The 26,928-nt window shown below is 53.3% G+C and overlaps 1 protein-coding gene across 1 annotated transcript; it reads left to right on the top strand.

The window, feature by feature from the left end:
• On the top strand, positions 1 to 26,928 carry C3 (complement C3). The gene is made up of 41 exons (NM_016994.2): positions 1 to 121; positions 1,188 to 1,377; positions 1,715 to 1,877; positions 1,974 to 2,044; positions 2,730 to 2,824; positions 2,922 to 3,004; positions 3,103 to 3,193; positions 3,278 to 3,380; positions 3,588 to 3,714; positions 3,823 to 3,938; positions 4,024 to 4,170; positions 4,641 to 4,850; positions 4,967 to 5,173; positions 6,413 to 6,571; positions 6,721 to 6,850; positions 7,170 to 7,241; positions 7,420 to 7,620; positions 8,236 to 8,344; positions 8,787 to 8,872; positions 9,540 to 9,682; positions 11,603 to 11,815; positions 12,925 to 12,991; positions 13,088 to 13,174; positions 14,273 to 14,476; positions 14,977 to 15,052; positions 15,309 to 15,468; positions 16,283 to 16,381; positions 17,770 to 17,926; positions 18,750 to 18,913; positions 20,016 to 20,174; positions 20,659 to 20,718; positions 20,828 to 20,918; positions 21,028 to 21,079; positions 22,663 to 22,750; positions 22,840 to 22,929; positions 23,964 to 24,069; positions 24,439 to 24,528; positions 24,813 to 24,896; positions 26,352 to 26,435; positions 26,515 to 26,650; positions 26,747 to 26,928. The coding sequence occupies exons 1-41, from the start codon at positions 42 to 44 to the stop codon at positions 26,886 to 26,888; spliced, it is 4,992 nt and encodes a 1,663-aa protein (NP_058690.2). The 5' UTR covers positions 1 to 41; the 3' UTR covers positions 26,889 to 26,928.

The raw sequence follows: 26,928 nt of genomic DNA, 5'->3' as shown, positions 1-26,928 counted from the left end.
CTACCCCTTACCCCTCACTCCTTCCACCTTTGTCCTTTACCATGGGACCCACGTCAGGGTCCCAGCTACTAGTGCTACTGCTGCTGTTGGCCAGCTCCCTGCTAGCTCTGGGGAGCCCCATGTAAGTAGTTACCTTCTTGGGGTGCAGTTTCTTATAGAATTTAGGAAGCACCTGGGTGAGTGTGGCTTATGTGGGGGGGAGACAGGGATGTTAGGAATTTGTGCTGGGGGCTAAAAGATGGCTCAGTGGGTAAGAAGTACTGCTACGTGATCACAACAACCTTAGTTCAAACTCCTAGCGCCCATGGAAAAGCCAGGAGTGGCCTCAAGAGCCTGTGACCCCACACTGTGGGGCTGGAGACAGGATACTGGAGCTTGCTGGCTGGCAGCTCAGTGGAAGGTGCAGAAAGAGGAGATGTTGGCTCAAGGTGTGTGTGTGTGTGGGGGGGGTTATAGAACAGGGCACCTGACAGCCTCCTGTGGCCTCTACACTGTGTACACACACATGCACACATACAGAGGGGGGGGGGGAGAGAGAGAGAGAGAGAGAGAGAGAGAGAGAGAGAGAGAGAGAATATGTTTGCTTGCTGTTTATACAGTCTTATGTTCATAGAACCCAGGCATTGTAGCATTGGTGTGCCTACTTATGGAAAAGGAGGTCTATAGATTTTAGGGTCTCTGCGGTGTCTTGTGGTTTAGGCAGTGGTAAGTTTGGAGGACTGGAGGGTTGTTGGAGTCTGTAGTCCTTGTGTGGACTATCAAGAGCCAAGCTCAACATTGGGCCTGATTACATGGACCTGTTATTCTGGCTACTCTGGAAGCCCAGGCAGGAATTGTACATATTCCAGCCAAGCCTGGGCTACCTGAACAACTTACCGAGATGCTGTTTCCAAAAAGAAAAGTGAGAAGAGGCTGAGGTGTAGCTTAGTGGTAGAGAGAGCACTTTCTCAGCTCAAGCAAAGTCTTTATGGCTGGTACCCAGTGCTGAAGCCAGGGAAAGCCAGCTTCTGGTGGCTGAGGGAAAGTGGGCTGACGCTTGGTACCTCGGTGCTTCACGTGGGGAGGAACGTGCATCGGGTGTCTGCTCTGGCAGGTGTCCCAGTCAGCACTGAGAACTCTCTGGAACTAGGAAATGGGCTGAAGCCTCAAGCCCTGAGGTGACATCTGCTCCCACATCCCACGGCCAGGTACTCCATCATTACTCCCAATGTCCTGCGGCTGGAGAGTGAAGAGACTTTCATACTAGAGGCCCATGATGCTCAGGGTGATGTCCCAGTCACTGTCACTGTGCAAGACTTCCTAAAGAAGCAAGTGCTGACCAGTGAGAAGACAGTGTTGACAGGAGCCACTGGACATCTGAACAGGGTCTCCATCAAGGTGGGCAAGGAACTAGGGAACTATAGTCAGCCATAGCCCCTTCCAGTCCACCTGGGTCCTCTGTGCTGCCTCCCATATCCTCCTCTGAGCTCCTCCCTTCTGAGTCCCTCCCCTCTGACACCCCCTCCTTTGATCCCCTCTCCCCTGAGTTCCCTTCCCCCAGGCCCTCCCCTTTGAGCCCCTCCCCTCAGATTCCTTCTCCTCTGAGTCCCCCCTCTCTCAGTCCCTCCACTCTGAGTCCCCCCTCTCTGAGACTCTCCTGTCTGAGGAGAGAGAGGATCTCTCTGGGCACCGCTCCCTGCGGAAGACTCCTGACTTCCCCTTGGCTCTTGCATAGATTCCAGCCAGTAAGGAATTCAATGCAGATAAGGGGCACAAGTACGTGACAGTGGTGGCAAACTTCGGGGCAACAGTGGTGGAGAAAGCGGTGCTAGTAAGCTTTCAGAGTGGTTACCTCTTCATCCAGACAGACAAGACCATCTACACCCCAGGCTCCACTGGTAAGGGCTGTAGGAAGTTGCTCACCCCAGGGCTCGAAGGTCCTCCCCGAGCCTTAGGTCTAACAGGACTCTGCTTGTCTCCCCCACACCCTCCAGTTTTCTATCGGATCTTCACTGTGGACAACAACCTATTGCCTGTGGGCAAGACAGTCGTCATCGTCATTGAGGTACAGTTGCCGAGTTTCCCAGAGATGGATACCCTCCTCTCTGAGTCCCCTCCCCTCTGAGGCCCAGTCCACTGAGGTGGTCCATGGACACATGGCTACACAGAGTGATCAGTGCAGAGACCAGGGACCTAGGAAGACCCATAGGTCATACACTGAGGAATCCAACTCCAGGGAAATCCCTGCACTTCAGTCTCCCTATCTGAAGGTTGGGATGAATGAGTAGTAACTCTGTATAGTCCATCCATTCCTCCAGGAGAGGCCGGGCCCCTGTTAGAACCTGAGCGAAGATCTCTCCTTTCTTTCCCTACAACCCTCTATGGCTCCACTTCTTTAGAGTTAAAGTCTTCCTTGCAAGGCACAAGGTCCTGCTCATCCTGTGCAGTTTCCTCCCTGCCTTCCTCCTCCCTCTCTGTCTCTTGCTCCCTCTGCTCCAAACACACACACACCACCCTTCATCTTTTAAATACCCAGGCCTTTGCTGCATGAACTATGTCCTAAACATAAAAGGAAATTCACAGAGAGGTTGAGCTATTTACATGAGAACACAGAACTTATAAGTGGCCCAGTAGGGATTTGAACCTAGGCTGAGTTGCCCAGGTCTGTGTTCTTAACTGCCACCTCAGTGAACATAGATGGGTGGTCGTGCATCTGAAGAGTTGCTTTATCCCATATGCCTTTCTTACAGACCCCGGACGGCGTTCCCATCAAGAGAGACATTCTATCTTCCCACAACCAATATGGCATCTTGCCTTTGTCTTGGAACATTCCAGAACTGGTCAAGTATATCTGGGTCTCCCAAAACGGGACACCCCTGTCCCAGGAGAGGGATTGGGAAGAGGTGCTTGGAGGCCCTGCCACATTCCTCATATTCTTGCAGCATGGGGCAGTGGAAGATCCGAGCCTTCTATGAACATGCACCAAAGCAGACCTTCTCTGCAGAGTTTGAGGTGAAGGAATACGGTAAGTCTTGGGGCACCAACAGGTTGAGGGTGAGGCCGTTGCTCTTATGCTGTCCTGGCAGCCATACCAGGCACCATCATCTTCATACCCCATCCCAGTGCTGCCCAGTTTCGAAGTCCTGGTGGAGCCTACAGAGAAATTTTATTACATCGATGACCCAAAGGGCCTGGAAGTTTCCATCACAGCCAGGTGAGGATGGGGGTGACACATGGGGGGAGGTCTTCAGCCACAGCCAGAGAAGTCTCCAGGATCCCAAGTCTCCTTGTCTCTCAGATTCCTGTATGGGAAGAACGTGGACGGGACAGCTTTCGTGATCTTTGGGGTCCAGGATGAGGATAAGAAGATTTCTCTGGCCCAGTCCCTCACCCGCGTGCTGGTATTGCCCTGCCCCTTGAAGAGCTTGGAAGGCAGCCTCCTTCTGAGACCACCCCCCATAATCATCCCTGAGCCCATCCCATCTCTTAGCCCCTCCCAGCTCCTCACCTTGCTGAGCCAGGCCACCACCCATTCTGACTCCTCCCCTTCCCAGCCTCCCCTCTCTTGGGGATCTTTGCCCGTCCTCATGCTCTCCTATCTTCTGCAGATCGAGGATGGTTCAGGGGAGGCAGTGCTCAGCCGAAAAGTGCTGATGGACGGGGTACGGCCCTCCAGCCCAGAAGCCCTAGTGGGGAAGTCCCTGTACGTCTCTGTCACTGTTATCCTGCACTCAGGTGAGGCCTGCTTTGATGAAGGCGTGGCAAGGCTAGTCTGAGAAAGGAGGCTTGGCCCTGAAGGGCTGCTGGGAAGCCTGCTCTCACTGGAACCATCCGTCTCCTCAGGTAGCGACATGGTAGAGGCAGAGCGCAGTGGGATCCCAATTGTCACTTCCCCGTACCAGATCCACTTCACCAAGACACCCAAATTCTTCAAGCCAGCCATGCCTTTCGACCTCATGGTAAGATCTAGAGCCAGTCCTCACTTCCACCTTCAGCCACTCTGACCACACTGCCTGACCCTTCTCCACCTGACTCCGTCCACAGGTGTTTGTGACCAACCCTGATGGCTCTCCAGCCCGCAGAGTGCCAGTAGTCACTCAGGGATCCGACGCGCAGGCTCTCACCCAGGATGATGGTGTGGCCAAGCTGAGCGTCAACACACCCAACAACCGCCAACCCCTGACTATCACGGTGAGTACCTGGAGCTCCAGCCCTGGTCCTCACAGTCAGGGAAACACGGGGCTCTGCTGGTTTTCATGACACCTTTTGTGGTTCACCCAGAGGATCCCATGCTGTTGTAACAAAGCACCTGACAAAAGCCACTTAAAGCGGGCATGTCTATCATGCCTCACACTGAGGCTACAGGCTGGTAGGCGCAGAAGGAGGAGCACACAGCAGCTATTCGCATTCCATTAGCAGACATGAATGAATCCTGCTCACAGCTCATTTTCTCGTGTTTATCCTGTCCGGTCCACTAGCTCAGGGAGGATGGTACTACCCACACATTTAACCTAATCTAGAAAACTCCTGGCCAGCAGGTCCAGAGCTCCTCACCTGGCTGATTTGAGATGCCATCAAGCTGTCCATCAATATTAACCATCACAGAGCCTGTGTGAGCAGCTCTGGGAACCGCTGTGCCTCTCTCTGGATTCCTCCCCCAGGTCCGCACCAAGAAGGAGGGTATCCCGGACGCGCGGCAGGCCACCAGGACGATGCAGGCCCAGCCCTACAGCACTATGCACAATTCCAACAACTACCTGCACTTGTCAGTGTCTCGGGTGGAGCTCAAGCCTGGGGACAACCTCAATGTCAACTTCCACCTGCGCACGGACGCTGGCCAAGAGGCCAAGATCCGATACTACACCTATCTGGTCCGTGACCACCAGGGGCCTCCGGCACCCCAGGGATTCCTACCCAGCCCTGGGGTATCCTGGACTCATTCTGCCTTGCCCCGCCTGGTTCTTATGCCAGCCCATTATCCCTCCAGGTTATGAACAAGGGGAAGTTACTGAAGGCAGGCCGTCAGGTTCGGGAGCCTGGCCAGGACCTGGTGGTCTTGTCACTGCCCATCACTCCAGAATTTATACCTTCCTTCCGCCTGGTGGCTTACTACACCCTGATTGGAGCTAATGGCCAAAGGGAGGTGGTGGCCGACTCAGTGTGGGTGGATGTGAAGGACTCCTGTGTAGGCACGGTGAGTCCTCCCCCCTCCCCGTGTAGGCCCAGTGAGTCCTCCCCCTCTCCCCGTGTAGGCCCAATGAGTCCTCCCCCTCCCTGTGTAGGCACAGTGAGTCCTCCCCCCTCCCTGTGTAGGCCCAGTGAGTCCTCCCCCCTCCCCGTGTAGGCACAGTGAGTCCTCCCCCTCTCCCTGTGTAGGCCCAGTGAGTCCTCTCCCTCTCCCCGTGTAGGCACAGTGAGTCCTCCCCCTCTCCCTGTGTAGGCCCAGTGAGTCCTCCCCCTCCCTGTGTAGGCACAGTGAGTCCTCCCCCTCTCCCTGTGTAGGCCCAGTGAGTTCTCCCCCCTCCCCGTGTAGGCCCAATGAGTCCTCCCCCTCCCTGTGTAGGCACAGTGAGTCCTCCCCCTCTCCCCATGTAGGCCCAGTGAGTCCTCCCCCCCTCCCCGTGTAGGCCCAGTGAGTCCTCCCTCTCCCTGTGTAGGCCCAGTGAGTCCTCCCCCCTCCCCGTGTAGGTTCAGTGAGTCCTCCCCCTCCCTGTGTAGGCACAATGAGTCCTCCCCCTCTCCCTGTGTAGGCCCAGTGAGTCCTCCCCCTCTCCCCGTGTAGGCCCAATGAGTCCTCCCCCTCCCTGTGTAGGCACAGTGAGTCCTCCCCCTCTCCCTGTGTAGGCACAGTGAGTCCTCCCCCTCTCCCTGTGTAGGCCCAGTGAGTCCTCCCCCCTCCCCGTGTAGGCCCAATGAGTCCTCCCCCTCCCTGTGTAGGCACAGTGAGTCCTCCCCCTCTCCCCATGTAGGCCCAGTGAGTCCTCCCCCTCCCCGTGTAGGCACAGTGAGTCCTCCCCCTCCCCGTGTAGGCCCAGTGAGTCCTCCCCCTCCCTGTGTAGGCATATCGAGTCCTCCTCCCCACCCCCTTTTTCTTTTTTAAAGACAGTCTCGCCATGCAACTCTGACTGTCCTGAAATTCAATGTGTAGACCAGCCTAGGCCGGGCTCACAGACTCACAGAGTTCTACCTGCTTTTGTTTCCCCTGATTCCCACCATTTGCAACCCCTCGTTTTCTCTCCTCTTCCATGTTCTCTCTCTTCACCTCAGTCCTTTGCTTGTCTCTTCTCCCCCACTGTCCCTTTGCCCTCCCCTTTTCTCTTCCCTTATGTTCTCTGTTCTCTCTGCCTCCTTTCTCTTCCTTTCCTTCTGCTCTCCCTCTGTAGGTTTTCCGAAATTAACTCTTCCCTGTCTTGCGTCCTCATTCTCTCTCTAGCTGGTGGTGAAAGGTGACCCAAGAGATAACCGACAGCCCGCGCCTGGGCATCAAACGACACTAAGGATCGAGGGGAACCAGGGGGCCCGAGTGGGGCTAGTGGCTGTGGACAAGGGGGTGTTTGTGCTGAACAAGAAGAACAAACTCACACAGAGCAAGGTAAGAGCCTGCGTCCCTCAGCTTCACCTGGAGTCTGTCAAGGGCTGGACGGCAGGGTGAGGAGGGGCAGGGATGGCGTGCTTGAGTCTCACAGTGCATTGGTGGCCTCTATTCACCCCTCCATCCACCCCATACTGCCCCACTTGCAGATCTGGGATGTAGTAGAGAAGGCAGACATTGGCTGCACCCCAGGCAGTGGGAAGAACTATGCGGGTGTCTTCATGGATGCTGGCCTGACCTTCAAGACAAACCAAGGCCTGCAGACTGATCAGAGAGAAGGTAAGAAAAGAGACCAGGGGTAGACACATTGTGTGTGTGTGTGTGTGTGTGTGTGTGTGTGTGTGTGTGTGTGTGTGCACTGTGGCATCCATATGGAGGTCAAAAGACAACTCATACCACTCTGTTGTGAGAACTTCCAACTTGTGAGCCCCAAAGATCAAACTCAGAACATCTGGATGAGCAGCAAGCCCCCTTTCCCCATGAACCATCTCACTAGCTTTTACTGCTGCTTCTTGAGCCTCAGTCTCTTCTACTAGCAAAAGGGTGCGACCGTCATACCGCAGCCTTACCCTGCCCCTCCTGCCTCTTTCTCCCTTAGATCCTGAGTGCGCCAAGCCAGCTGCCCGCCGCCGTCGCTCAGTGCAGTTGATGGAAAGGAGGATGGACAAAGGTTAGGAATCCTCTACTGACCCCTATCTCCACGCATCACCCACACCCATCCTGTTAAAATCTCACAGGAGAAGGAAAGGGTTGCCTTCCTGGTCCTGCCCCAAGGGAAGTTCTACCTGAAGTCTAGTCCAATGCTCTCCTGACGGCTAAGGCTGACACCAGGTCTGGGCCTCCCACAGCTGGTCAGTACACCGACAAGGGTCTGCGGAAGTGTTGTGAGGATGGCATGCGTGATATCCCTATGAAGTACAGCTGCCAGCGCCGGGCTCGCCTCATCACCCAGGGCGAGAGCTGCCTGAAGGCCTTCATGGACTGCTGCAACTATATCACCAAGCTTCGTGAGCAGCACAGAAGAGACCATGTGCTGGGCCTGGCCAGGAGTGAGTGGTGACCTGTAGGGTGGGGTGGGTGGAGGGGGGACACACCTGCCCAGTGATGGGCGGCTGCACCTCTCTGCTGGAAGGGAGGCCCAAAGATGGTGCGACCAGCCCTGTCCCCTGGTAGGGTAAAGGACGGGGATGAGCTTTATACTAAAGGAAAGACTTAGTCTTAGACTAAAGAAAGGGAGCCAAGGGCTTTTCTCATGTTGGGCATCAGCTTTTCCACACCTATACCCCCATCCCACAAAGCAATACATCTTCAGCAAAATGAAGATAAATTCTCCTACATTGAAGCTAGGTGTGATAGCACATGTATGTCATTTTAGCACTCAGGAGGCTGAGACAGGAGGATCGCTGCAGGTCCCAGGCCTGCATGGACTACCTATTGAGTTCCCAACCAGTTTGGATGATGCTCACCTTGATAGGAACACATCTGTAGAACATGGTTTTTAGTTTTTAGTTCCTTGATGGAGAGAGGAATCCCCACAGACCAGTGTGCCTGGGGCTGGTGGGAAACTGTCACACAGTGATGAATGCATTCATACAGCTCAGAAATGTTTGCAAGGGAGACTTGCAAAGTAGGTCTTTTTCCAAATCAAATCTACCTACCCTCAGGTGATGTGGATGAAGACATAATCCCAGAAGAAGATATTATCTCTAGAAGCCACTTCCCAGAGAGCTGGTTGTGGACCATAGAAGAGTTGAAAGAACCAGAGAAAAATGGGTAAGGCTCTGGTCAGTGAACAAAGATGTTGGCCACCAAGACTCACCACTTGACCCACACGGTGGAAGGAGAGAACAAAATCCCACAGACTCTGACTTCCACAGGAAGGTCATGGCAGAAGGATGCCACACACACTTAAACATACACAGTAAATATACTTCTTAAAGGGGAGGAGAGATGAGGCTGGAACCCTTCCATTCCACATTCTTACCTGTGGGCGGAAGGCGTCATCCCAGGCTACCTCATTTGTATATGATTTGCATGTACCTGCCAACTTCCTGTCTCCTTTGGATTCACCATGGAGGTCAATGGGCTGAACTAGCAAAGCCATGGGTACTACCCAGAGGTCCCATCTAACCTGTCCCCCAGGTCCCTCCACCTCAGCATCCTCTCCATTTTGATAGATCTTATCATTTAATGTTTAAACTTCTGTCCCGCCCAGAATCTCTACGAAGGTCATGAACATCTTTCTCAAAGATTCCATCACCACCTGGGAGATTCTGGCAGTGAGCTTGTCCGACAAGAAAGGTACGGGGGGCGGGGGGCTAGGAAGACAGCTCAGTGGTGAAGAACTCGTCCCAAGTTCCCTCTGCAGAACCGACATAGGAAGTAGGGAGTCACAGTGCCTGCTCGCAATCCTAGTGCCGGGCAGTCGGAATCAGGAGGCTCCCTAAGCTTCTAGCCAGCCAGTCTAGCCAAGCAATGAGCTCCAGGATCAGTAAGAAAGCTCAGTGGTTAAGAATGTTCGCTGATCTTGCAGCGGACCAGAGTTTGTTCACCAGCACCTATATGAGGCTGGTCACAACTCCCTGCAGCTCCAGGAGATCTGATGCCCTCTTCTGGCTTCTGTAGATACTGCACTGAGATGCACACAAACACAGAGATGCCCACACCTACATAAAATTAAGGAAGGTGGAGAAACAATTGAAGACAGCACTCAATTTCGACCTCTGGCCTCCACATGCATGTACACCCATGCACACATGTGCACATGTAAACACACGAGGTTGGACACAGCTGGTTATGGTACCACTACATCTGTGATTTGCCAATCACATGTGCGTGTTTTAGTCTTCACCTTTCTGCAGATGGGATCAGCCATGGGCAACTAGGACACTTGAACCAGATGCCTGCCTTTGCCTTCCTGCACAGCCCTCCTACACAGGACCCTTCACACTCCTCTTTCTGCCAACAGGGATCTGTGTGGCAGACCCCTATGAGATCACAGTGATGCAGGACTTCTTCATTGACCTGCGACTGCCCTACTCTGTGGTGCGCAATGAACAGGTGGAGATCAGAGCTGTGCTCTTCAATTACCGTGAACAGGAGAAACTTAAGGTAGGAGCAAGTCAAAGTTGAAAGGGCCACCAGGACCCATGAACCCACCCTCACCTGCCCTGTCCCCTCCTTCACTTGCCCCAGACCCTCCCTCACACACCTGCCTTGGTCTCTCCCTCACACACCTGCCCCAGACCCTCCCTCACACACCTGCCCCGGACCCTCCCTCACACACCTGCCCCAGACCCTCCCTCACACACCTGCCCTGGTCTCTCCCTCACACACCTGCCCTGGTCTCTCCCTCACACACCTGCCCCAGACCCTCCCTCACACACCTGCCCTGGCCTCTCCCTCACACACCTGCCCCGGACCCTCCCTCACACACCTGCCCCAGACCCTCCCTCACACACCTGCCCTGGCCTCTCCCTCACACACCTGCCCCAGACCCTCCCTCACACACCTGCCCTGGCCTCTCCCTCACACACCTGCCCCAGACCCTCCCTCACACACCTGCCCCGGACCCTCCCTCACACACCTGCCCTGGCCTCTCCCTCACACACCTGCCCCAGACCCTCCCTCACACACCTGCCCTGGCCTCTCCCTCACACACCTGCCCTGGCCTCTCCCTCACACACCTGCCCCAGACCCTCCCTCACACACCTGCCCTGGCCTCTCCCTCACACACCTGCCCTGGCCTCTCCCTCACACACCTGCCCCGGACCCTCCCTCACACACCTGCCCTGGCCTCTCCCTCACACACCTGCCCCGGACCCTCCCTCACACACCTGCCCTGGCCTCTCCCTCACACACCTGCCCTGGCCTCTCCCTCACACACCTGCCCTGGCCTCTCCCTCACACACCTGCCCTGGCCTCTCCCTCACACACCTGCCCTGGCCTCTCCCTCACACACCTGCCCTGGCCTCTCCCTCACACACCTGCCCTGGTCTCTCCCTCACACACCTGCCCCGGACCCTCCCTCACACACCTGCCCTGGCCTCTCCCTCACACACCTGCCCCGGACCCTCCCTCACACACCTGCCCCAGACCCTCCCTCACACACCTGCCCCAGACCCTCCCTCACACACCTGCCCTGGCCTCTCCCTCACACACCTGCCCTGGCCTCTCCCTCACACACCTGCCCCGGACCCTCCCTCACACACCTGCCCTGGCCTCTCCCTCACACACCTGCCCCGGACCCTCCCTCACACACCTGCCCTGGCCTCTCCCTCACACACCTGCCCTGGCCTCTCCCTCACACACCTGCCCTGGCCTCTCCCTCACACACCTGCCCTGGCCTCTCCCTCACACACCTGCCCCGGACCCTCCCTCACACACCTGCCCCGGCCTCTCCCTCACACACCTGCCCTGGCCTCTCCCTCACACACCTGCCCTGGCCTCTCCCTCACACACCTGCCCTGGCCTCTCCCTCACACACCTGCCCTGGCCTCTCCCTCACACACCTGCCCTGGCCTCTCCCTCACACACCTGCCCTGGCCTCTCCCTCACACACCTGCCCTGGCCTCTCCCTCACACACCTGCCCTGGCCTCTCCCTCACACACCTGCCCTGGCCTCTCCCTCACACACCTGGCCTGTCCCTCACACACCTGCCCTGGCCTCTCCCTCACACACCTGCCCTGGCCTGTCCCTCACACACCTGCCCTGGCCTCTCCCTCACACACCTGCCCTGGCCTCTCCCTCACACACCTGCCCTGGCCTCTCCCTCACACACCTGCCTTGGCCTCTCCCTCACACACCTGCCCTGGCCTCTCCCTCACACACCTGCCCTGGCCTCTCCCTCACACACCTGCCCTGGCCCTCCCTCACACACCTGCCCTGGCCTCTCCCTCACACACCTGCCCCGGACCCTCCCTCACACACCTGCCCTGGCCTCTCCCTCACACACCTGCCCTGGCCTCTCCCTCACACACCTGCCCTGGCCTCTCCCTCACACACCTGCCCTGGCCCTCCCTCCCTTTCAGGTAAGGGTGGAACTGTTGCATAACCCAGCCTTCTGCAGCATGGCCACTGCCAAGAAGCGGTACTACCAGACCATCGAAATCCCTCCCAAGTCCTCTGTGGCTGTGCCTTATGTCATTGTCCCCTTGAAGATCGGCCTCCAGGAGGTGGAGGTCAAGGCCGCCGTCTTCAACCACTTCATCAGTGATGGTGTCAAGAAGATACTGAAGGTCGTGGTGAGTCTTTGGAGACGTGGCTAGATCTGCCGCATCTAGCGTTCACACCTCCCTGCTGTTCACACCAAGGATCGTCTTAGGGCCCAGATGTTACAGATGTTAGAACTGGCTAGGCTTCAAAGTGTAGAGTGCTCATTAGTTCATGCAAAGTTCTGTGCTCCATCTCCAGCACCCTGTAAACCAGGTAGGGTGTGCCCTGTGATCCTAGCACTTGGGAAGTGTGGGGCAGGGACATCATGGATTGAGAACAGTAGGGGTAGTAATGAGAGTTTTTTAAAAGTAGAAAGGGCCCAAGGAGATGGCTTAGCTGGCAACATGCCTACTGTACAAGCATGTGGACCCCAGTTCAGAGCCCCAGCACCCAAATAGAAGCCAGAGGAAGTGGCCAGTCAGCCTAGCTGAATTGGGTGCTCCAGATTCATTCAGAGACTGTCTCAAAGGAAAACATGAAGAGGGATAGAAGAAGACATATGGCACTGACATTTTCACATGCTTGCATTCACACTCACATTTGCACATACTCTCACACACATGCACACTCATACACATGTGCACACATGTATATACAATCACATATGCACATACTTTCACACATACATACACAAACATGCACATATACACCTCATACTCACATAATGCACACTCATGCCCTCACATTCATACACACATACACACTGACACATACATACTTGCACATACACACAGGCATGCATACTTACACACACATATGCACACATACATGGACACTCACATGCACACATACTCATACATACACAAATATGCACACCACACACTCATGCACATGCATACTCATGCACTCACACTCACACACATGCATACTTGCATGCACATACTCATACACATGCAAACATGCATACACACTTATAAATACATACACGTACACATATACATGGATATAAGGTAGGCATTTGAATCACCTCCTCCTTAGAAGAAGTTGAGACATAGAGAGGTTAAGTAACCAGTGTCCAGTCGCACAGGCAGAGAGGCTCCAGTCACACAGGCAGAGAGGCAGAGGGAGGACCGTCTCTGAATAGTGCCCTGCTGACCATCTGTGTATCTGTTGTCATTTTATCCACCGTCATCCACAGCCAGAAGGAATGAGAGTCAACAAAACTGTGGCTGTCCGTACACTGGATCCAGAACACCTCGGTCAAGGTGAGGAGGCAGGCAAAGAGGGCAAGGTGGGGTGGGTACCAGGGAAGGGCTGCAGGCAGCTGGTGCCATCCAAGTCTTCACTCTCTCACCCTTCAGGGGGAGTGCAGAGGGAGGATGTACCTGCAGCAGACCTCAGTGACCAAGTGCCAGACACAGATTCTGAGACCAGAATTCTCCTGCAAGGTAAGAGGGCCTTTTCCCTGTCGTGCGGGGAGGGTAGCTGGGACCAGAAGTGAACGGAGCTCCTTCTCCTGGGGTACGGTGAAGAGAGAAGATAATAAGGAGATGGAGGAGGGGAAGGCCCTGGACCATCCAATTCCAAGTTGATTGACCTGGGAGCCATTTCTTAACATACTGCCACCTCATGCCTCAGTTTCCCCCTGTGAGAAATAAGGGCAATGATACAATACTGTTTTAGTCACAGTTCTATTGTGAAGAGACACCATGACCAAGGCAACTCTTATTAAAGGAAATGTTTAATTGGGGCTGTCCTTATGGTTTTAGAGGCTTCGCCCATGATTATCATGGCAGGAAGCAGACAGACGTTGTGGTGGAGCAGTAGCTGAGAGCTTTACCTCTTGATCCACAGAGAGCAGGCAGAGAAAGAAAGAGACTGTGTCTGGAGTGGGCTTTTGAACCCTCAAAGCGCATCCCAGTGACACGCCTCCTCCAACACGGCCATGGCTTTTCTGTTCCTTCTCAATACAGTTTGACTAACTGGGGATCAAGCACTGAAACATAAACCTAGGGGACCATTCTCACTCCGACACCACAGGCCCTCTCTGACCTCAGATCCCCACTTCAGCTGAAACAGTATGCTGTGGGCCGGCAGCAGGAGCTTCCCGCAGGAATTAGTTTTGCAAACAGCACTTGCTGGTAAAGACATTTAAACAAGAAGCCACACACATCAAGAGCAGAGGCTCTGCTACTCTTGGCCAGATCCAGGAAGATTGAGGGGGACACTGCACCTCTCAGACAAGCACTCATAGAGAGCTAGTGACAGCGCCTGACTACAAAGGTGGTTTGGGGATTGTTTGAGATTCTGTGTGTTGTTCTCCAATGGATGTGAATGTCACTGTAATGAATGAACTGTAAACCAGAGCTGTCTGTGACTATGGCCATTATTTTATCTAGAGGTGAAATTAAATGTCCAAGGTGGGGTACAGCCTTCCCCCAAACCCACAGAGGATCTCCACACATACCCTCCTGCAGTCACCAAGCCCTAGGCTCTGTGGTCAGAGACTGTCATGAGCAGGCCTTTTCCTCCACCCTCGGCTGCAGGGACCCCGGTGGCTCAGATGGCCGAGGACGCTGTGGACGGGGAGCGGCTGAAACACCTGATCGTGACCCCCTCTGGCTGTGGGGAGCAGAACATGATTGGCATGACACCCACGGTCATTGCAGTACACTATCTGGATCAGACCGAACAGTGGGAGAAATTCGGCCTAGAGAAGAGGCAAGAAGCTCTGGAGCTCATCAAGAAAGGTGGGGCCTGGGCTAGAGCTCCCCAAACTCTCCTTCCCTCCATTCCTAACCATCAAGGCCGCACCCCTCCTCCTGAGACCCTACTCCTCCTTAATCTTCTCCCAAGACCATGTCTGTTCTCCAAGCCCCTTCCTTCTCTCTCCTTTCTTCAGAGATGGCTCATCTGTCTGATATCTGGACCCACTCTGAGTCCTCTCTCTATAATCCATGCCCTACTTGGCCCTTCTTCTCTCTCTACACTCTTGTTCCGCCCCATGCAGCACCCTTGTCCTTGCTCTCCTCAGTGAGGCCCTCCCACACACTCTGCCCTTCCTCTCTCAGCTTTTCCCTTCAAGCCTTCTCTAAAACTCCCTCCTTCTCAGGATCCTGGTCCTATCCTCTTTGAACCCTTGTCCCACCTCACATAGGTAACATCCCGCCCTTGGCTTCCCACTACCTATCCTGGCCAGTCCAGCCACCAGCCCACTCCTTCTTTTGGTGACCCTGTCTATTCCCTACAGGGTACACCCAGCAGCTGGCTTTCAAACAGCCCAGCTCTGCCTATGCTGCCTTCAACAACCGGCCTCCCAGCACCTGGTAAGCAGGAGGTCGGCTTCTGCCTCAACATCTTCCTGAGCGATGCCTGAATCCCCACCAATGGCCGTCTGGCCTCTCTGTCCACATTCAAGGCTACAGGGACTGAATGAGCCAGTGTTATGCAGCTTTGAAATGAAAAATCCAAACTGAGTGGCTCTGGCACCAACCCTCTCTCCTCGTTGGTGGGTAAAGATGTCAATCTATATATTAAAACCAATTGATTCTCAACTGGTATCCCTATAACTCCTGCCCACAGGCTGACAGCCTATGTGGTCAAGGTCTTCTCTCTGGCTGCCAACCTCATCGCCATCGACTCTCAGGTCCTGTGTGGGGCTGTCAAATGGCTGATTCTGGAGAAACAGAAGCCAGATGGTGTCTTTCAGGAGGACGGACCAGTGATTCACCAAGAAATGATTGTAAGAGACAGGCAGATGCCAGAAAGAGAAGGGTAGAGGGTCCCAGGAGGAACGGGAGAGAGCGCTGCCCCATCTACTTGTTCATTTGGCAATGGTGGGTAGGGGAGGAGATGAATACAGTTTAAAACACCAGAAGCATTCCAAGAATCCAGAGGCTGACAGACCCAACCGAGAGAGGAACCTCCAGGGTACTGTATGCACAGTGGAGATCAGAGGTCAGCTTTGGGTGTTGGTCCTCAAGGGCCACCACCTTTTTTTGTTGTTGTTGAGGAAGAGTCTCATTGTCATGAAGCTCACCAAGAAAGCTAGGTTGGCCAACCCCTGCGTCCCAGCATCTGCCTGTCTCTGCCTACCCAATGCTGGAGTTACATGCTCGTGCCATCATACAGATAGTTTTCTTTTTAATGTGAGCTCTGGAACATTAGACTCGGGTCTCCAGGCTTGAGCCATTTCCGTAGCCCCTGCTAACTGTTTTGACTCATGATATTTACCACTTACCCTGGCCTCTCAGGAGGCAGCCCCACCATAGGTCCAGCAGCACTTCTCTATCTATGGAGCAGTGAATGGCTTATCCTTCCCCCTGTTAGACAAGAAGCCCTGAGAGCCAGAACCCACATTTGCTTTTCTTCAGCCATTATAGTGGGGGCAGCAGTACAAGGGGATCCTAGAGACAGCGAATGAACAACCAAGTCAATTGGGTCCCACTAAAGTTTGACCCTCCTGGGTGGGGAACTGAGTCCAGACTTCAGGATCTTCAGGATGCTTGGCAGCTGGGTAGGGAAAAATAAAGACCCCATTATTCTTCTCTTCACAGGGTGGCTTCCGGAACACCAAGGAGGCAGATGTGTCGCTTACAGCCTTTGTCCTCATCGCACTGCAGGAAGCCAGAGATATCTGTGAGGGGCAGGTCAACGTGAGTGTCCTCCCAGCATTCTGTCGCCCTCCCCAGCTGTAATCAAACACTCTGACCAAAAGCAGCTTAAGGGAGGAAAGGTTTCTTTCAGCTTATAGCTCAGATCACAAACCACCCCAAGGAGAGTCAAGGCAGGGACTCAAAAGCAGGTGTGTTTGCTGTTCCGTAGAGCATTACCTCAGACCAAGAACTCACCTCACTCAGCCGGAGAAACTGTGCTATTTGCTGGCTTATCGCCAGGTTTCTACCCTGGCTAGTTTTCTTAGGCAGTTCAGAAGCACCTGCCTAGAGATGGTGCCACCCCACAGTGACCCCCCCCACATCAATTAACAATCAAGACAGTCCCTCACAGACATGACCACTAGCCGATCTAATCTAAGCAATTCATCAACTGAATTGACACACTGGTCCATGTCAGGTTGACAGTTAAAGCTGACCAGGGAAGGAGTTGTTCCCTTGCCTAGGAGATTTGGCCCTCTCTATTTACTATTGTTCTTGAGAACAAATCATGACACCTGTGGGGTGTTACTGCTATGGCCTCAGAGGTCTGGTATGTGGCTTTTCCTGGGGAGATCTGAGCAAACATCTGTCACCCTAGAACAACTGAAGAAATGGTTCTGCCCAAGTTCAGCTTGGTGAACACTATGTCAAGTTTGTTGGGGTCACTTAGGGAAGCACAGGTGATTCAAAGGCAGCCAAACTGACAAAAGGCCCACCCCACCATAGGTGATAAGTCACAAAAGCTGTACATCTGGGGTCCCCTGCCAACATTTGGGCCGGTTCCCCAGCAACTGCTTGCTACCTGAGCAAGCCACACGGCAGGGCTCTGTGCATCCCATACCGGTCCTGAGAGCCCTGAGCACTTGAATGTTTGGAGCCTTCTGAGCCTTGGTCTAAGTCTCTCATTGTCTTCCTGAGCTTTATGTGTCTTGGAGGGACTATTTCAACTTAAAGCAAAGAACTGCACATCCAGATTCAGTAAATGAATAAATGACAAAGCCATAATAAAGGTGGGCAGTGACAGCAATGAAGGAGGAGAGCACAGGCTTAGCCTGACATGCCGAATTTGGTTTCTAGCTTATGCCCATTTGGGACATTTTATGCCTTCAATTTGTTTGGTGACATCCTCTGGGGGCAGTATTTACATAACCATCACTCACCTTTGTTTTAAAGCAGCACTCAACAGCTCAAGAACCCACAGTCACACTCTGCTGCACAGACCTAATGTTCAGACTGCTCTAGGCACATAAAAGTATTCAACAAAGAGGTCCCCAACAACTAGGGAACTCTTAAAGCCAGATACATCAAAGACAAGGGAGCCCCGAACAACAGATACTATCCTGGTGGCCCAGAAGTCATGTGAGACCCCAACCATCTGTCTCTCACAGAGCCTTCCCGGGAGCATCAACAAGGCAGGGGAGTATCTTGAAGCCAGTTACCTGAACCTGCAGAGACCATACACAGTAGCCATTGCTGGGTATGCCCTGGCCCTGATGAACAAACTGGAGGAACCTTACCTCACCAAGTTTCTGAACACAGCCAAAGGTGAGAGATCACCTCAAGGGGAAGGGGTGTGGGGGTGAAGGGTCACCTTGAGGGGAAGGGTGTGTGTGTGTGGGAGATGTTGAAGGGTCATCTAAAGGGCAAGGAGTATGTGGGTGGATGTTAAGGGGCGACTTCAGAGGGGTGCAAGGCCGGGGCACGAGGGTGGGTTCTGAACACATACACTGAGCCAGGATGCATAGCCCACACTGAGCTGCACTGGAAGCCTCTAAAGTGTTGACACTTCAATGTAAACCACACAAGAGGCCTGCTGTGTCTTTCATCAGCCATACACTGGGCATATGAATCCAAGGAAGGAGAAAAGGTGACTGAAGCTGGTGGGCTAGAAAAGGTCTTGATTTCTTTTCCAGTTTCTGTTATAAAAATGCCCAGGTAGAAGCAACTCAAGGGAAGAAGGGGTCTGCCAGCACAGTCAGGGGGCAATCCATTGTACCACGGAAATCAAGGCGGTGGGACCTAACAGGAGGCAGAGAGACAGCCACAAGCTCGCTAGTGCTCTGCCTATGCTCTCCGTCTTACGCAGTCTGGTCTTCCCATCCCGGGGAATACTCCTGCTCACAGTGATGATAGATTTTCTCACCTCCATTAACACAGGCAGGATTATTTCCCACTCCCACGGCCAGCAGACTGATTGCCTTCCATATAACGCAGATTGACAGTCAGCACTGAGCACCAGGACACTGAACACAAGCGTAGCCACCCGGCCCTGGGGAAAGCTAGGTCCTGACTCACGCCCAGCCTACACAGGCAGTGCATGACTGTAGGCAGCCAGTGCCTACACAGGGCTGGGGTGTCTTCTCTGCAGATCGGAACCGCTGGGAGGAGCCTGGCCAGCAGCTCTACAATGTGGAGGCCACCTCCTACGCCCTCCTGGCCCTGCTGCTGCTGAAAGACTTTGACTCTGTGCCTCCTGTGGTGCGCTGGCTCAACGAGCAAAGATACTACGGAGGTGGCTATGGCTCCACGCAGGCAAGTGGCCTCGAGCTCCCATGTTTAATTCCTATGTCTCCCAAGGAGACACCAAGGCCCAGGCATGCAGCTCCTGTGCTTGAGGAGTTTGGGGACTGCACACGCCTTGTCCCAGTAGATTACGTTCTTCATTCTTCTAGGTCCTCCTCCATGTTCTCATCAAAATGCTCTAGGTTGTGTTCTCTGTTTCTAGGCCCCCAATGTCACCCTAACTGGAGATCTGTAGGTCACATTTCTAATTCCACCATGCTCTTAATGCCTCCCCCACTAGAAGATTCTAGAACATGATCTCATCTGACTAGACTACCCGTGTCCCCATCTCTCATGTGTGGGTTCTAGCATGTTCTTTATTCCACCGGGTTCTTAAATGTTACCCTCCTTCCCGGGGTGAGTTCTAGACCAAGTTCCCAGGTCCACCCAGGTTCTCACTATCACCTTGGTCATACGTGTGTTCCGGGGCATGTGGTGTGCTGGGGAGATGATAGTGTGTAGGCCCTACACGAGGGCGCCACCCGGAGCCTCTTTGTCTAGGTGATGGTCTTGGCAAGTTAAGGCAAAAAGAGCTTGGGCTTCAGCCTGGTCTTTCTCATGGGCTGTCAATCACTTCTCAGCCCTTACGCCATCCTCAGAGTTGGACGTCTCCACACTCCAGCTGTATTCTTTCTCATGAGATGGTCCTAGACTAATTTCTGGTCTCCTAAGTCCTAGTCTAAGACTCCTTCCTCTTGATGGGTCTGGAGGTTCTAGATCTTCAGTCTTACACTTGAATTTTCTAGTGGAGTCTGATTGTTTTCACCATTAATAACTTCTGAACAAAAGCTCACTCCCTTGGAGGGGTCTTCAGTATTCAGTGACCTCCGCTGCTCCCTTCACACTCTGGTGGGTCCTAGACCACAGACTGACTGCTGGCCAGCCCTGACCTGAGCTTCTCTCACATGGAGCTCTGGGATATCCACCCCTTTCACCTCTGTCTGTGCATTCTCCAGCATGTTCTGTGTGTGCTGCTGATGCCATAATTCTGACCTACACATCATCCTCTCCCCAGCACACCCTAACCGCCAGGTAGAATGAAAACCTAACCATCCTATTCCACGGGTTCTAGGCTACCTTCATGGTATTCCAAGCCTTGGCTCAATACCAAACAGATGTCCCTGACCACAAGGACTTGAACATGGATGTGTCCCTCCACCTCCCCAGCCGCAGCTCCCCAACTGTGTTTCGCCTGCTATGGGAAAGTGGCAGTCTCCTGAGATCAGAAGAGGTATAGCCTTACTCCCCATCCTTGTTTTCAACCCTCTGAACCAGCCAGGGCTGCAGGAGGGAGGTCAGATTCCTGTCAGGAGATACCTGTCAAGGCCCTCAAAGCCAGAGGAATCTGGTCTCTGGGTGTGTGTGCTTGTGTGTATATAGGTGTGCTCACCTGTGTGTGTGTGTGTGTGTGTGTGTGTGTGTGTGTGTGTGTGTGTGTAGAGCAGAGGACAACCTTTAATGTCATTCCTCACCTTATTTGTCAAGACTGAGTTTCTCACTGGGCTTAAATTCATCAAATAAAATAGACTAGCTGGCCAGCAGGCCCCAAGGATCCTCCCCAATGCTGGGATCTCAGGCCTATGCCCAGTTTGCTTTACATGGATTCACAGGATGAGACCTGGGCTCTCATAAGTCAAGCCCCTTGTCTACTGTGCCATTCCCCTGGTCCTGAAGCTGGCTTTTAACACCTTCTCTTCTCTATCACAACTCTGCAGACCAAGCAGAATGAGGGCTTTTCTCTGACAGCCAAAGGAAAAGGCCAAGGCACACTGTCGGTAAGAAAGGGGAACCCACATCCACCACGTCCACCACCTTCTCCTGTCCACCTCCACACCTGTCCCTGTCCATCCCTTTCTCTCAGGAGACTTTCTCTCCTCTCACCAGGTGGTGACAGTGTATCACGCCAAAGTCAAAGGCAAAGCCACCTGCAAGAAGTTTGACCTCAGGGTCACCATAAAACCAGCCCCTGAGACAGGTAAGAGGAATAAAGACCCCTCCATTACCTTCCAGTCCCACTCCTGTCCTATTGCCTGCACTCCTCCTGAATCAGGACCCGAAGGCACTTTCTCTTTCTATGTCTGTAGCCAAGAAGCCCCAGGATGCCAAGAGTTCTATGATCCTTGACATCTGCACCAGGTAAGAATCCTTGGCACTCATCCTGGTTACTTGCCGGTCTGTGTACACTGGTGGAGCATCTGCTGGGAGCCAAGGCCAGGGCTACAGAGCAGGAAGTGGCTATGGTAGGTTCAGGCAAAAGCTTCGGGAGAAGTCTTTCTTCCCAAGAGCATTACAGCTCTTACATGACAGACGCTCCCAGGCGATCTTTGTTGAAACGATTCTTGCACCTTTACTCCTTGTGGACGTGGTCTTCTGTATGTTACAGAGTAGGTTGGGATCTAAGGGCAGACGCTTTCTTTTGGCTTGGAGTGAGATGGTGGGGATGCCTCACTACATGAGGAGGGGCTTCCGGGCACTGCCCCATGTGACTAACTGTCATGGTCTTCCCCATGGGGTGCTGGGGTTCCAAACAGGGACCTGGATTGGAGTAGGTGAATGTGAACCCACTCAACCTTACCAAGTTTTCTGTCATGGTCTCTTACCCCACAGTTATTCTCTCCTCCTTTAGAAAGACTTTTCCATCATGGGGAGTGTTGGGCCCGAGCCCCTGCTTTGTGCACACAGCAAGTGCCATAGCCATGAGCTGCATCCTCAGCCCATCCCCGCCTCCTTCATTAACAACTCCTCTTCATTCACACTGGCAAGCTTGCAGCCCTCTGGCCACACAGCACATCTCTCCCATCCCTCCATTTTCCTTCCTTCCAAAGCATCATTGATGTTATGCTCAAAAAATTGCAAGAGAAATTTTCATATTTCTTACATGTTTCTTCTTTCCACAATCATGTGTGTGTGTGTGTGTGTGTGTGTGCTCACGCGTGCGCATGCGTGCCTTGCTTCATGCCACAGCATACATGTGGAGGTCAGAAGATTACTGTAGGAGTTGCTTCTCTTTTTACCCATGTGTGTTCTAGCAATTGAACTCAGGTTGTCAAGCACAGTTGTTAGGGCACCTTTCCTCACTGAACCACCACCTCCACCTTGTTCGTTTACAACTTGTCCTGGAATTTGCCAAGTACCCTAGGCTAGGTGGGCAATGAGCCCAGAGTTCCTCCTGGTTCCACCTCGCCAGGACTGGAACTATGAGCATGTACCAGAGAAATACCTCAGTGGTTAATAGTGTTAGCCACCATGGTTGATCTTTTGTTCTTTTTATCATGATGGTCAAACTCGGGTCCTTATGCTTACACAGCAAACACTTTACAGATTAAGCTGTCAAGCCAGCCTGCCATGCCAGCCCCCCACACTCCAAGTGCCAGCCCCCCACACTCGACAGTGCTATGGTTTAGCTTAGATTAGTTTTAGGTTTCGGTTAGGTTTTATTTTGTTTAAGATGCTGTTTTTGCTTTGTAACCTAGGCTAGCCTGGGTCAACTCACTAAGTAGCTCAGGCTAGACTCAGCTCACAGTCTTTCCCTCCCAGGTGCTGAGACAGCAGCACGAACCGGCCATGCTTGGCTGACAGTATGAACCGCTGTGCGTGCCACATCTACTTATATTGCTTTCACACGAGTGTTTTCCAAACCAAACCCTTCTTCAGTGCTGGGTAGAAAGCGGAGCCTGGGTCCATCCTGAAAGTTGACAATGTCTTTCTGCCATGTGCAGGTACTTGGGAGACGTGGATGCTACTATGTCCATCCTGGACATCTCCATGATGACTGGCTTTATTCCAGACACAAACGACCTGGAACTGGTGAGGAAGCTTGGGCCTAGGAAAGGAGCCTGAGGATTGGAAGAGGCTTCAGGAGAGGGGGGATTTTTACCAGCTCTGTTCTTCCTCAGCTGAGCTCTGGAGTAGACAGATACATTTCCAAGTATGAGATGGACAAAGCCTTCTCCAACAAGAACACCCTCATCATCTACCTAGAAAAGGTAATGCCTATCCCAGGGAGGCTTCTGCGCCTCCTTTCCCCTTCCTGTATAGGTTTCTCCTCCATCTTGAAATCTAGCTCAGGCTAGCCCCAGGCTTGGGAACATAGGATCCGTGCTATGAGGGATAGGAGAAAGTTTGTAATATAAGGTGACCAATTCAAGGTTGTCCCCTTTCCCCTCTAGTCTAGTTGTGCTCCATGATCAGGACCCAAACTCCTTCCACCTTGTGGCTCTGCAATCTCCAGGATCTTAGAGTTTTCAGAATAACACAAGAAAAGTGCATGGGTTTGTCTGATTGTGAATGGCGGGGTCTCTCAATGGAGCCTGAACTGGCCCCAAACTAGCAGTCTTCCTGCTTCATTCTCCTGAGTGTTGGAGAGATACACCTGGATACATGTGACCACTGCCACAGTGCCCTCCATTTTGTTCTAACAAAATACCCAAGGCAGCATGGCTTATAAATTGAGTAATTTAGCTCAAACTTTTGGAAAATAACAGCTCAAGACTGGTTGATCCCACTGTCTGGCCTCTAACAAAAGCCTCCAGGCATGATGGCAGGAGAGAGTACAAGAGCAAGGCCACACACTACAGGCAGGGCCAAGAGAGGTCCAGGAAACCGGACTCATTTTTATGATGACCCACCATCACAGTAACAAATCCACTCTGCTGAGACCTGGGCCCCCCCTCCCAAACGGTCATTAATCCCCTCCAAAGGTGGGCCCTATGATCTTAAAGGCTCTGTCTACTTAACATTCCAGGCTGTGGCCTAGATGAAGAAAAATCACATCCAAACAACAGCAGGTAGATAGTGATCTGCTGGCAAGAGCTTGGTTGCTAAATCAGAGTGACACTGCAAACAGTCTGGCTCCAAGCACAGTAGAGAAGGAAGATGGATTTAACGATCGCTCGTTCATTTTCCCACACCTTCTGAAACCTACCTGGGTCCTCAGTTTCTCTACCATGATTCCAAATGCCAGGAGTGTGTCCTGGGCTCCCTCTGTGACATCCATTGACCAGCCCCATCCTTCCCTCAGATCTCACACTCCGAAGAAGACTGCCTGTCCTTCAAAGTCCACCAGTTCTTTAACGTGGGACTTATCCAGCCGGGGTCGGTCAAGGTCTACTCCTACTACAATCTAGGTGAGCAGCCAGGGTAGGGCTTGGTGGCTGAGTCATCCCAGCACCCAAGGATCCCAGGGATCCATGTGTGGAGGACTTGGAGAGTTGGAAAATTCTGAGACTTGGAGAGATCTGGAGGTTGGGAGGACCTTAGAATCTCAGAGTCCTATAATTTGACATCCGAGGGCTCCAGGGCTCGAGATGGAGGTTTTGAGAGACCATGGTCTGAAAGGACAAAACATCAAAAAGTTGGTCTGGGTGTCACAGGATCTGAGGTTGGGGACCTTGCATCTCAGGGCTGAGGGAACTCATTGTGTATTTCCTAGCAGGAATAGTGTCTCAGGTGGAGCCCCTGGCCCTCTGACCTCCTCCTCCATCTTCTCCCCACAGAGGAGTCATGCACCCGGTTCTATCATCCGGAGAAGGACGATGGAATGCTGAGCAAGCTGTGCCACAATGAAATGTGCCGCTGTGCAGAGGGTGGGCACTAGGAGGGCAAGGGGGCGGGCCTGGGCAGGGCACACCCACAGAGATGCTCCACTCCCATGGGAAGGGAGGACCTGGGGGTGGGCACTAGGAGGGTAAGGGGGCGGGCACAGTCAGGACACACCCACAGAAACACTCCACCCCTGTGAGGAGGGAGGGCCTTGAAGCTTCACCCAGGGGACATGCAGTAGGATAGGTGTTCCTTCTGGAACCAGCCCCAACACAGGCAGTGAGTTGGGGGGAGGTACTCAAGAGCCTGTGTGCACCCCACCCTGCAGAGAACTGCTTCATGCATCAGTCACAGGATCAGGTCAGCCTGAATGAACGACTAGACAAGGCTTGTGAGCCTGGAGTGGACTACGGTGAGTATGGCTGCTGGTAGCTATCAGACCATGTGGAGTGTGACAGTATGTGACCAGTAGGGAGCAGCAGTGCTGGTGCTTGTGTCCCTGTCAGGCTGTGGCTGCAGGTGATTGTTTTGTAGGGGACTATGTAGATGTCTAGTGAAGGAATGGTCAGTGTTGTGTGATGTTTTTTGGGGAGACACTGTAGTTAGGGCACTGACCACCTAGGTCCAGCTTGCTGAACCAGGGAGTTACTGAGGTCCCCTATGAGAGTGAAGTGAGGAGTTCCTTGCAGGAGCACAGACTGTGGATGGGATGGTGAGCCAGAGACAGGAGGTTCTCAGGTCAGCAAGCCTAGACACACCTGTCTCAAAACACGAGAGGGAGAGCCGGCTCCGTGTATTAGAGCACTCCACCTCAGGCTCATAACAGCCCGTAACTTCAGCTCCAAGAGATCCAACACCCTCTTCTGGCTTCTGTGGATTCACAGACACACACACATCAAACAAAAAAGGACACAGTTGCCCTCTAGTCTCCACACACAGGAATGTGTACATGTGAGACCCACTGGCTTCTCTGTTGCTGTGATAAGCAACAGTTTGCCATTAACTGTGAGCTGTGGGAACTGCAGGCAGAGAGAGACCATACAGGATGACTGCCTTCCTTACACAGCCCAGGCTTACCTGCCTGGGGATGGCACTGCCCACAGTGGACCAGCCCCTTCTTGTCAGTTAGCAACTGAAATGCCCCACAGACATGGCCACAGGCCAATCTGATGGACGACTTCTCAGTTGGGGTTCCCTCTTCCCAGATTTGTCAGGTTGACAACGACACTCTGACACGTGAACATGTTCACACATGTATACACAGTAGCTATAGCTATGTATGTGCCTGTAGCTTTGGGTGTAATTGCACACAACCGAGTGACTTAGACCTGTGTTGCGACTGTGCACGCATGGCTGTGTGTGAAACAGTGGCCAAGTGTGACTTTGGATAGCAATCGTGGCCACCGTGAAAATGACTGTCCTTGCACGTGGCTCTGTCAGGGGCAGTTTTGCAGTTTGCCATTGTTGCATGAAACTGTCATTGTAGCTTCGTGGGTGATTGTGTGGTGAGCAGCTTCCTCTGCGTATATGACTACTTACCTGTAACTAACCCTGGCTACGGATGTGTACATGGGTCTGTGGCCTGGAGTTGCCCATAGCCTTAGCTATATGAGACTTTACCATGGATGGCTGTGCCTGTAGCCATCTTTAACTACACACAGAAACCTATGACTGAGTCCATGAGTGTGAGCATGACTGTGGGATGCCTGGTTATGTGTGTTCCTGGGAGGGGACAGACTGACAGTGGCTCCCACCTCAGCAATGTCTCTGCTTGGGGGGGGGCGGGGGGTCACATGGTCAGTGCATCTGCTGGTGAGGGTTGCATGACCAACCCTGCTCAAAACCCTCACTGTCCCTCCCCCGACAGTGTACAAGACCAAGCTAACGACGATAGAGCTGTCGGATGATTTTGATGAGTACATCATGACCATCGAGCAGGTCATCAAGTCAGGTACCCAGCCCTCTGTCTTCCTGCCTCACCAACCCGACTCCCTTTGCTGGAGCTCAGCCTCCTCTTCCCTGTTCCGCAGGCTCAGATGAGGTGCAGGCAGGTCAGGAACGAAGGTTCATCAGCCACGTCAAGTGCAGAAACGCCCTAAAGCTGCAGAAAGGGAAGCAGTACCTCATGTGGGGCCTCTCCTCCGACCTCTGGGGAGAAAAGCCCAAGTAAGTGCCCACCCTGCATGTGGGCGTGGCTACCCCTCTAGCCCCACCCACTACCCCCAGGAGCTGAACCTAAATTGCTCTCTCTACCTTCCTTAGTACCAGCTACATCATTGGGAAGGACACGTGGGTGGAGCACTGGCCCGAGGCAGAGGAATGTCAGGATCAGAAGAACCAGAAACAGTGCGAAGACCTCGGGGCATTCACAGAAACAATGGTGGTTTTCGGCTGCCCCAACTGACCACAACCTCCAATAAAGCTTCAGTTGTATTTTACCCATC

The sequence above is a fragment of the Rattus norvegicus genome, chromosome 9 (assembly GCF_036323735.1).
Source record: "Rattus norvegicus strain BN/NHsdMcwi chromosome 9, GRCr8, whole genome shotgun sequence".
In the NCBI taxonomy this organism is placed as follows: Eukaryota; Metazoa; Chordata; class Mammalia; order Rodentia; family Muridae; genus Rattus; species Rattus norvegicus.
The sequence above is the reverse complement of the archived record's forward strand: the minus strand, read 5'-3'. Positions and strand labels throughout refer to the sequence as shown.